The 12,378-nt window shown below is 34.4% G+C and overlaps 1 protein-coding gene across 3 annotated transcripts in view; it reads right to left on the minus strand.

Annotated features, from left to right (window-relative positions):
- The window catches only part of ARB2A (ARB2 cotranscriptional regulator A), a 431,289-nt gene that overhangs the window by 377,670 nt on the left and 41,241 nt on the right, over positions 1–12,378 (minus strand). For all 3 annotated transcript variants that reach the window (XM_024746976.1, XM_024746975.1, XM_024746977.1), the window contains 2 exons: positions 10,467–10,568; positions 5,466–5,566 (listed from right to left, as the gene is read on the minus strand). In XM_024746976.1, coding sequence (XP_024602744.1) covers positions 5,466–5,566; positions 10,467–10,536 — 171 coding nt within the window. In that variant the 5' untranslated portion in view covers positions 10,537–10,568. The remainder of the gene's footprint in view (positions 1–5,465; positions 5,567–10,466; positions 10,569–12,378) is intronic.

Genomic DNA, 12,378 nt, shown 5'->3' on the forward strand with positions numbered 1-12,378 from the left:
AACAGCATTTTGCCATATATGCTTTCTGTTTATTTCTGTGGTTTTTTCCTCTTTCTCAAGAAGCGTTTAAAAATAGCTTGCAGGCATCATGACCTTCTCCCTAAATATTTCACAATTATCACCTAAGAATAAGGACATTTTCCTACATAACTGTAATACATAATATTATCACACCTAAAGAAACGAACAATTCTTCCTCAGTTGCCCCTAAAGAGTGTAGAGGTTTTTTTGTTTGCTTTAGTTTTTTTAAACAAAAATCCCATCAATGTTCATACACTGAAACTGGTTGCTATCTCCTTGTTTATTTTCATCTACAACAGTTTCTTTACCTCTGACACATAAATCTTTTCGGTATTTTTAATGGCATTGTGTTTTACATGTCCCATGTTCTGGACTGTGTCCTTGTGGTGTCATTTACTTTTCCCTCTATTCCTATATTTCACGAAAATGGAAGACACATCTAAAGGTCTGATTAGCATCAGATTCAATAAACATAGCAAGAATATTCACGGTTAATGCTGTGTACTTCAAACTGCATCATATCAGAAGACGCGTAACGTCAAGTTCTTCTATTAATAATGATACTGGGCTTCCCTGGTGGCGCAGTGGTTGAGAGTCTGCCTGCCGATGCAGGGGACATGAGCTCGTGCCCCGGTCTGGGAAGATGCCACATGCCGCAGAGCGGCTGGGCCAGTGAGCCACGGCTGCTGAGCCTGCGCGTTCGGAGCCTGTGCTCCGCAACGGGAGAGGCCACAACAGTGAGAGGCCCGCGTACCACAAAAAAAATAAAATAAAATAAAAATGATACTAACTTTGTTCACTTAGGTAATGTGCTGACAGCTAGATCTCTATTTTAAGGTACATATTTTGCCCCCTTACAATTGCAAGAAATCTGTGAGGTGATACTTTGGAAATACTTTGCAAATATTTTGTACAAATACACTGTGCAAATATTCCCTCACATCCTTTCACCTAATGAAATTAGTATACATTCATGATCCTCATCTGAATCAATCATTTCATTAAGGGGTTGTGTGGTAGTTTTCCATTACTAATTTAACACATTACCACGAACTTAATAGCTTAAACACAATTTGGCATCTCACAATTTATAGATCACAAATCTGGGTTGATTCTACTGGTTTCTCTGCTCTAGGTTTCACAAGGCCAAAATCAAGGTGTCAGCCAGATGGGCTCTTATCAGGAGGTTCTGGAGAAAGTCCCCTTCCGAGCTCACTCAGGTTGTTGACAAAATCCGGTTCACTGAGGCTGCAGTACTGAGATCCTTGTTTTCCTTGCTGACTGTCAGTTCAGGGATATGCTTAGCTCCTACAGGCCTCTCTCTGGTTCCTGCAAGTGGGTCCTCTATCTCAAAGCCAGCAATGGTGTGTTGAATCCTCATGCTTGGAATCTCTTCCTGCCTCTTCTGCAGAATTTCTGTGACTGACTCTTCTGCCTTTCTCTTCTGCTTTTAATTACTCTTGTGATTGTACTGAATCCACCCAGATAATCCAGGACAATCTCCCTATCTTAAGATCAGCTGACGAGTAACCTTAATTACATCTGCAAAGTCTCTTCACAGTAGCTCCTAGATTAGTGTTTGACTGACTAAGCAGGAAATGGGAATCTTGAGGGAACATCTTTAGAATTATGGTGATTTTCTAATTCTGTCATTTTTTTTTACTTTTAGTAGCCAGTATTCTTTGGTAAAGTAGAACATTCCTTCCTCACCTGCAAATGAACAACAGCTCCTAATAAAAAGTCTAGCTACTTAAGTCTCTCCTTTTGATTACCAATTTTCAGATAATTTTCATCTTACGATAGCACATTAACTACATTTTTTTAAAATGTTATGGAATCATGACTTTTTATTAAATGTTTTATAATCAATAGAATCCTAACTCTGTTTTACCCTCGAATTGTCCCAATTTCGGCCAAAGGAAATCCTTTCAAGTTGGTTTCTCTGTCCTCTTCACATACTTCCATTAGACTAAATGTTTGCTTTCCAGAAAAAGATGATGTCCTAGGCTCATCTTATATTTTCCCAGTCACACAGATAGTGCTGAGCCAGAACTAGGACCCAGATCTCCTGACAGCCAGACCTTTGTTTCTGTCACAATATGAGATGTGAGAATTTCACCTTATATGAAGGTAATAGTTATACACAGATAATCACATTATATTCAAATATTTGAATATTAAAATAATAATTTATATTATTATTCTTTACTTTAAGTTGCTCCTATTTCAAGTACCTAAATATGGCCATTAGAAAAAAACCCAAAAGACACTGCTGGCCTACATTCTTCAATAAATTCCATTTTTTTAGATGCAATATTTTTCAGTAAGTTTCCACTATTTTACAAGACATACTACTAATTTAGGTCCAGGGAAAAAAATTATGCCCTTACTTTTTCTTTATTTTGTAAGTGTGATCCTATCCATGAATAAAAAGCCAAGCTTGTAAGACTATCCAATCACTGCTATCCTCTTACTAATAAGCACATTGACAATTTATTAATTTTTAAAGAAGTAAACAAATTTCAAAGGGAATGCAAAGACCCAAATTAGGCAAGAAAATCAAATCTTTCATTAGAATTTCTGCTGGATTACAAATTCTGCATTTAAGAATAATTCAGTATTGACATGAAAGAGACAGTTGAGAAAATTTGACAAGTTACATGCTGAGTTTTTACCATTCTATTTACTACGTAACATGATAGCCTTTCTAGTCTTTCTGTGTCTACCAGAAATGTTATTCCTCGGCCTTTTGCTCCAATGCACATACATTAAAAGACTTCTATTTTGAAAATTACCCTTTCACACCACTCTCCCACTTCCTAAAACTGAAAGTATCTTTCTAAATTTAGAGAAATTAACCAAACTTATTAAAGGCTATATGTTTTTATCAAGCTATATGTAGACAGTAAAATATATATATACATATTAGCAAAAGCATTTGATTACAAAAATGTAACTATTTGAAGGTAAAGAGTACTCTTTTGTGTACTTATGGCACTGCATTCTAAAAAGAAAATGACATCTCAGTTTATTTTACTTACACAATAAGTTTAATTTACATCAAAATGATAGAGCATTTCAGGAGCAAGTCTTAAAAACAATTTCTACTGAATGACTGCTATAATAATCTCCTTAAGAGAGAAATACACATAAACTAAAACAGCAGTTGTGAAACATATATAGTACCTCTCAGCTCAAGACAAAACTCAATATTCAGTAGGAAAACACTTAAGAAAACAGAAGGGCTTTTGGTTTAGGCTATAGCCTGAAGTCAAAATTCGTTTCCTTAAAACTTAAATCTTAAGCATATCCAGAGCTGTTTATTAAGGCAGCCTCCCAGGCAATAAACTCAAATTTCTGAATTCCGTTCTATCCATCACTGAGGAGAAAGGAGATTTTTCAGTGCTTCTACATCTAGGACATTGTGGTGAGAGGCTTTACACAGGTTCTCGCTTAATGGAATTAGAGATCTTATTGGTAATATGAAGTACTAAATATTTCCGGAATTTAAACATGATGTTTCTTTGTCTTCTAGGAACTGTAGACAGTTATACAAGAACTTTGAGAATTATACTGACATAAGTCTTGAGTTGACTGTGAGGGTTAAAATTTTTTTGTGACCCTCCATATGTCCAAAGAATTAGGTAGGAGATCTCAGGAGAAAGGAATCACTTACACATGGGAATATCTAATAAGACACACTACTTAGATTTTGATAAAGATGATGTTGAAGGATATAGATTGAGACTGAAAAAGATGCAGATGTCAAAAATGCAGATGTTTGGAGAACAGCACCTATCCAAGTGAACAAATGTACATGGCTTATGGAAAAGAGTAAAATGTAATCCCCATTAAAAATAAACAAACAATCCCAGTCCTTCTCTAAGGCCATATAGTATGGATATTCTATAATAAAAATACTATCAGTCTGCAGCACATAATTAAGTCACGTGGAATTAGGCAAACTCTTTTTTATGGACAGCAGAAATCATTCAGGGCATTAAATACAGTTAAGTTACAAATGCTGGAGAACAACGTCAAGAACTCTCAAGAGTCTGTGATTTTACTCTGAGTTGCAAGTTAAAAAGTTAGCCCACTACAGTTTCATGGCTGCAGCCAGAAGACACTAGACTCCCGGGTAAGAGACAAAGGATTTTATTACCCAGGTTACAGCAAGCAGTATGAGCTTCATGTTTTCATCTGTTTCTCCTGCCCCTCAAATACCAAAGAGGCAATGTTGATACGCCCAGGGTAGAGGCTGAGCACATAGTGATGTTGTATCATGGCTGTGGAACCTCAAACTTATGAAGCCCAATCTAACGAGGGGGTTGCTAGCAAACCTGCTCATCCTTTGCCACTAGTAGGGAAAGGAAGGTGAAAGTACCCTGACACAAACAAATCTGCCCTCTGCCTTGGAGGAAGACACAATCTCTCTCTTCCAAGGCTGTTTCCTATACAGACATCCTCAAAAAGATGGTCCAGAACAAAAGCTGTCAATGTCTTTGCTCAGACACGTGCAGAAATGAAGAGATCCAAGGAAAACTGTCTCCCGGAAAACATAAACTAAATTTCATATATTCTTTATGCTACTGTTTAACCAAATAATTAATTTTGACTACTTTATTAAAGAGCCAAAAAAGAAATAAAACTTTCAGCTCTTCCTTATAGAAGTAAAGTGGCTGTTTAGTTATCGCACTAAACAAATGTGTCCATATGCATTTTATTGAAAATACTTAATATGACGCCAATGAGTACAACTTTGAGTTTTAACAAAACATTCACTTGAATGACAAATGCCATTTTCAAAGGTTCCTACCAGTGGTAGCATGTGAGGTATCTAATGTTTCACAAGGCCTAATCCTTTATCAAGTCAGAGGTTAAGTAGGTTATATCCAATTTATTAGCCAAATATCAATCTTCTTCATATACATAAGTACTTTCTTTAACTTTCAGGAATAATTGACAACTATAATTGTATATATTTAAAGTGTACAATAAGATGATTTGCTATACATTGTAGAAAAATTACCAAGATCAGGATAATGAACACATGCATCACCTCACATAGTTAACACAGGCAACTCTTTTGATTTTTGTTTTTTGTTTTAGATAAGCACTTAAAAGAACACTTATTCTTCCTCGCACAGCAGAGGATTCAAGCTCCTAAAAACATTAAAAATAGAAAATTTAGCATGAATTTGTTCCCTTTATAACGACTCACTACAAAATATTAAGGTCATGGGAAGGATATATTTATGTAAAAACATAAACTTTTAAACTGAAAATATGTTTCTAGCATTACCACAAAAAATTAAAAAATGCAAAAACTGTTTTTAATCACTTTTTTGTAGAAAGAGTGCATGTACTGCTTCAGCTTCAAAACCTTTATTCTGACTATTTAAAATTGGAAAAACACAAGGTTGAAGTTGTATACACGACCATACCTCTCCAAGCGCTTCATATCTTTTCTGGTTCCATCTGTGCAAGTCTTCCCGGTAGTTAAAAACAAATGGCTCCCCGGTTTTTATGTGCCTTAACTGCCCCTCTAGAAGACAAACAAACAATATTGCTATGATTCAGAGTACATTTATAATAATATGGAAAGTATAATAAATAATGTCTAATAAAAATTTAAAATATCTTTCTCAGAACAGTTTCATTTTTTTCATCAGATTTTTTTCTTCAAATATCCATATGATGCAAACATATACATAGTATAAAAGAATGACCCCAAGTACTCAAATGCTATGTCTCTGATCTTTGTTTCTCTAATCCAAAGCAAATTAACAATATTTGAGGGCCTACAATGTATGAGGATTTTTGCTAGCTATAGCCATGAACGTGGTCCCCATTCCTAAGCTTAGAGGCTACCTGAGGAGTAACAGCATAAACATTTAAAAGTTAAGCAACTTTTCAGAGAGTTAAACAAGAATGAAGTAAGTCAACAGTCTAAAAACTGTTACAGGCAATTCACATAGATAATAAAGTCTAAAATGAGTTTAGAAAAATGAAGGATGCCTATAGGCTAGAATACGTTCAGAAGGTTTTAGTGAAATTTCTCAACTAGGCCTTGAAATACAAGTAAGATTTAAAATGGAAATTGGAGAGAGACAGTGAGCCAAAACAGGTTTAGACTGTCAAGTCAGACTCATACAATTCAGAGATCTTACTGATAATTAATAACTTTACTAATAACTTCAAGGGTACAAGCAATCAAGAGGCACAGGCAAAGCAGGTCTGGAACAGCCTGACCATGTCTTCCCAGGGCCTATCCTCTCACTGGATAGCACTCTCTGGTTCAGAATAGGTGATGTCTCTAAGTGGGGCACATGAGTTACCTAACACATTGGTGAGCATGCTGGTTATAAAACAATTCCATTTTATGTGCCAGAGAGTTGTACTGCTCATGTGATATTTTTCAGAGAAACATGCCCTACATATCCACAGATTATAGGTTTGTTTAACCATAAGCAATGCCAAACCAGTTATCCTGCTCAAAATACTCCATGGATAAGGATTCTCCTCATAGCACAGACCAGGCCACCTGTCTTCTTGCTTTCCCCAGAAGCATTCCCCTGGTATTCAAGAGAGAAACAGACCACAGACCAAGTGCTTTAACACCTTCCCTCCCGCCCCTACTTAGACAACATAAACAGAATTTTGAAAAAACATGACAGCAAGTTCAAATAATGGTGAACAACCCAGTTGAAAAGAAACAAAAAGAGTATGAACAAAATAAAATAATACAACATTGGAGGACACGTGGAATCAAATAGCAGAAGGCCCAAACTACTGGGTTTGGACCTTATCCTAAGAGCAATGAGGCACAAGAAAGACTTCAGGGGCAGAAGAGGGACATGGTCAAGCTGAATGGAGTTATTAGTATTTGATTTTTATCCAATGAGGACATGCAAGAGTGAAGAAAGACTTGAAAGGAAAGCTGTGGCACTGAAACTAAAGCCAGGAAATATACTACTCTAAGTAAAACTATTTCATTATTTTTATGAATCAATTTTACTACATATAAAATGGGTATTTTTAATATATAAAATAAGGGCTAATCCTTATTTGTAAAGTTCTTTAATACTCAACATGAGACACTGCACTGGATCATTATAACACTCTTTTATGGTCAGATGATGCCATGTAAATTGTAAGGTACATCTACAGTTTTCTTTCTAGGACAGGGAAATTCCCATTTAGCATACCAACACAAGCAGATTGAAGACATCTGCAAATCTAGCACTTGGCATTTTGACTAAGGCAACCTTAAAGGTACATGACATACAGTAATGTGTAATATTGCTGCACTAAAATTTTAAATGTATTTTCTATGAGACTGCTGTGTGAAGGGGAACTGACTTACCTAGATAGTGAGTTTAGGTAGTTAGATATAGATACTTATAACTACATCTCAAAGAGAGGTTTGGTTTTTTTTTTAATTCTCTGTTCATTTTGGACATAATAATTCTCATAAAGTGATAATGATTTTGATACTTTAGGGAAAATAAGCCCTATCAAAACAGCCAACTATCAGCACTAGTACTTTTTGTTTGCTTGTTTTTTTTTCATTGATTTTATTTTTATTTATATATTTTTAAACATCTTTATTGGAGTATAATTGCCTTACAATGTTGTGTTAGTTTCTGCTGTATAACAAAGTGAATCAGCTATACATATACATATATCCCCATATCCCCTCCCTCTTGCGTCTCCCTCCCACCCTCCCTATCCCACCCCTCTAGGTTAGCACAAAGCACTGAGCTGATCTCCCTGTGCTATGCGGCTGCTTCCCACTAGCTACCTATTTTACATTTGGTAGTGTATACATGTCAATGCTACTCTAGTATTAAAAGCGAAAAGAAGGTAAAGAGGCAAAGAAAGTAAGCATTCTTAACCAGAAAAGATAATCTAGATCACTTATGTCATAGTTGTATTTGCAAATTTGGTATTTCTCAAAGGTTTGGAAAATCTCTTCAGCAACTGTCAAAGGTCTGACTTAGGACATTTTATTTTAGAGTCCCCAAAACTCAGTTGTAAAATTTCCTGTGTATACCCAAATGCCCATTATTCTGAAGTGTATCCATATATTTTATCAGATTGGTGGTGGAGTCTAAGACCCAAAATAAGCTATCAATAGCCTAAATAAATTAATAAATTGAAAGTATTTAGGACACTTCCTGGCATGTAGTAAGAGTACAATAAATATCAGCTATCATGGAAGACAAGATTCAAACTCAGTTTGTTGCTGAGTCCAAATATTTTTTTTGGTGATACGAAAGTGTGCTTCCTCAAAATACTGTACAGAGGTATAGTGAGTGTGGGTTGAGGGAAAAGGATAAAAGCCTTCACCTTCATCTTCCAAAGCAAGAGCTGGGCCTTATACAATTCCAACAACTGGAGAATGGCTAAATAGGAATTTTGAACACAAAGAGTATTTGAAAAGGTAAAGTGATTTGAAAGAACAAGGTAACAGTTTGATGAAGGTAAAAAGAATCTCTTCCCCTTCATTACAGTTTTTTTTTTCCTTAGGGTGAACTCTGTATCCAAATTCTTCTGTTACCCAACTAAGAACTTTAAAATTCTTTAGAAAATTTAGAAGCTTCTTCAATCAGGTAATGAAAGTTTCAATTTAAAGCTTTCATAACAGTTTTTTTATTATAAATCCTGAAAAAAAAGTCTCTGGAGATACTAAGTTAGAACTGCCCTTTTAGCAGTTTAATAATGAAACCAGTTTCCTGGTTTCAGAACCTCACCTCTTTGAAAAAATACTCACTATTCACTCTGAGTTCAACCCTGAACTGTATCATGCTAAAAATAAGATCCATAAAAGTAACATTCTCTCCTTGGAATGCAAGAATCTTTGCCTCATACTGTATGTCTATATTTATGCAAGACAGTGTCCAGGATATTTAAAAAATAAATGATAGGTGTGTGCAAGGGTCCATATGCATTCATGTGTAAGTACACTTGCATGTGCAAAGGTGTAGGTGTGTCTGAAAGTGTGTAAGTACAGAGCATGTGCATGCAAGGGTATAAAAATGTAAGCAAAGATGTGTGTATGAATATATCTGATAGGAAAGTGAGAGAGAAAAGTGTATTGCTTCTTTGTTTTTCACTCCCTTTAAGAAATGTTCAAGGAAGATGAAAGACAGACTTCAATGAAAACTGATATCCTCTATCCATAAAGCAAACATAGTTCTATGATTTACCCATACTACCAACACACTCCCCCAATCCCTGTTCTGAAAGAGGAGTCTGGTAATTGTTTTAGAGGGGCAGAGGCAACATTAGTCTCAGAGCAATTTTGACTGTTAATTAAATTATAAAATTTCTTTTAAAAACAAAATATTACTACTCATACATACTTTGCCATTAGATATCCTTTATTAAAAAACATGAAAATTAGTATCAGAAAAGAGATCAAAGTTTCTAATATGCTCTGTTTAAACTCATTTAATAATCTAGTACAAAGAGACTGTCACTGTAAGTTCTAACACCTATAATTGATATTGTACAGACACATGAATCTAAGGAGGCCTCATCGGCAGGAACTGTATGGACGCTGCAAAGACAAGACATTCTCCTGTGGCAATATGTACAGCTTTAAATACATCATGCAACAGGCAGCATGATTTGTACAGGACACCTGAACTCTTCTTGTAACTTACTGTACAGTTCTCTTTTGCAACTTGGTTCTAACCTGGTATTAGAAAATGAATTGGGTTTTTGTACTTTTTGTATGTTGTATGACAATCGTCAATGTGAACAGAATAAAATAACTGCATGTAAAATTTTGAAAAAACACAGTGATGACAGATCACCAATTTAGTTAATGCAGGGCAACAAGTAGAAAGCTGCGATTCAAATGCTACCTGGCCTGTAATAACATTATCCTTCAAGTATTACAATGTTATTAATCTAGAGTTTAATTGTGCTTTGTTCCAGAAACATCCTTGCAGTCTATGGTATGTTATTCCAAATCCCAAGTGCAAAGCTTATTTTATTCAGAACTTAATTAACAAACTTTACAATAAGGACGTTGCCTAAAAAAATCATGGAATTGAGTATTACGCTTTAAAATATTGTCACAGATAATTATTGCCAGTCATTTCATTTTAAATAACATGTGAAATAGTAGCATCTTTCTACATAATTTAATTGGGAGTTCCAGCTGGATACAAGGGAGCTGAACCCTCAAGACTGAAAATATATAAGCTGAATCAAATTCACATTCGTTGGTTTAAGTGACCTGACAACTATGGGAAATTATTACTTGGTTCTTTTACTTGACTGAAGAACTTCATCATAGAAGGATAAGACATTATTCTCAAAAGAAACACATAAAATTTTCTAGCTGGCAAATAAAAGTAGCAAATAATTATCTGTCCTATGATTTTATGAGCATTTTTAAACAAATCTTGCATATAGCATACACCACTTACTTTCATTAAAAGCATATTCAAATCCTTCCAGTGTATCAGGAAAATCAAGAGGTGGTTCATCTTTTTTCATTAGTTCATCCAAATCTATCCTAGATAATAAATCTAGAAAAGAAATTACATGAAATTTATTTATATTCATTTTCATAGTTGATAACAAAGATTATATTTTAAATTATTTTAAGTATTCTTTTGTTCTGTTAGATTACTTTTTATGTGTTGCCTTAACTGATAAGATTATTACATTTTTAAGTTCCCAAAGTGCTATATTATGATGAGGTACAGTATCAATATAACATAAGCACTTTCAAAACCATAATTCTCAAAACAATCACAACCTAGATCCTATGTACCACTATGGTAAATTATTAACTTCTTCCCTTCAAAATATACAGCTATTAATTTGTACCTTATTAACCTCCTATCATTTTAAAAATTTCAGATGTTAATATGATTTTTAAAAGGTCACTAAATCTTACATATAAATGAAACTACTATGAATAAGGGAACTTAAAAATAAAAATAATGGTAATATAGCATATTATTCTTTTAGAGGGGAAGATCATAATATTAAACTAAAACATGCTAACTGGAGAAAACTGGCTAACACAAAACAGTTTTTATTCTTCACATCATTTGATTATACATAATAAAAAAAACTGTCACCAAGGTTTTGTAAATAAACATTTTATTTTTGAATCTTTTTAGATTTACAGAAAAGTTGAAAGATAGTACAGATAGTGTCTGTACCCAGTTTCCCCTATTGTTAACATCCTACCTTACAAGGCTACATTTGTCAAAAGAAAGAAACCAATGTCGGTACATTACTGTTAACTAAGCCCAGATATTATTCATCAGTTTTTCCATTAATGTCCATTTTCTGTGCCAGGATCCCACCCAGGACACCACAGTGCATACAGTCGGCACGGCTCCTCAGTCACATCTTTTTATTTTGTGAGCATTTCCTTACCTCCTGTTACTACAAGGTGCTGCAGGCTTATCTCGTAGTTTCCCTGCCCCAGCCCTAAAATCAGTCTGTAGACAGTATTTAATGATCTCTTTTAGGCTATCATCATGGGATGAGGCAAAAATTCTTACTATATGTCATCTTAGTGTCATATGGAAACTCGGAAAAATTAAAGATAAACTTCAAATTTATTTAGTTCCCAAAAGATGTGTTTTGTTTTGTTTTTTAAGTTTAGATTTTGAGATTTTTTTCAATCTAACTCAAGTTCCCGAAGAGAAAGAGCTCCTCGGATACATAGTATAGCAAACCAGTCCCCGCTTTCTTTTAAACAAAAGAAGAACCTCAGAATTAACACTTTATTTCTGTCTCTCATTTACACAGATATAACAAATCCATCTGTACAGATCATAAAAATATGTTAGAGGAAAAAATAGTTTGTCTACCTCCAGTCTCTAGTCTTTCCGTAGGACACAAAGATAAGACATCAAAAAACTTGTAAAAAAAAATTAAAAAGTCATTGTTTAAAATTCTTCAATATCCCTGCTGTATCAAATAAACCTCAACTCACACAAAAATATACCATTTTCAGCATACAAACATGTTTATAAAAAAAGGTTTGCAAATTGTCTAGTAAAATAAAAAATGTCACAAAGTATGCATACTGGGCCCAAGAGATACATGCTGACAACTTTCTGATTCATTAGTAAAGTTCTGAACAACATGTAAATCTTTGCAAAACAGAGTAAAATAGAAGATTTTTAATATCAAAAACTGGCTTGAAGATTCTCACATCTCTCCTTCCAATGAATTAAATTCCTTTACTTCAGTCATCTTCCACAGTTCAAAATTTAGAAACCTTTTAATCAGACACACAAAAACCGTCCAATACATAAGCAGCTGTATTATGTCTAATATCCATTTTCTCCTTCTATCAGCTCAGATCATAAA

This window comes from Neophocaena asiaeorientalis, unplaced genomic scaffold (genome assembly GCF_003031525.2).
Source record: "Neophocaena asiaeorientalis asiaeorientalis breed wild unplaced genomic scaffold, Neophocaena_asiaeorientalis_V1.1 scaffold550, whole genome shotgun sequence".
NCBI classification, from domain to species: Eukaryota; Metazoa; Chordata; class Mammalia; order Artiodactyla; family Phocoenidae; genus Neophocaena; species Neophocaena asiaeorientalis.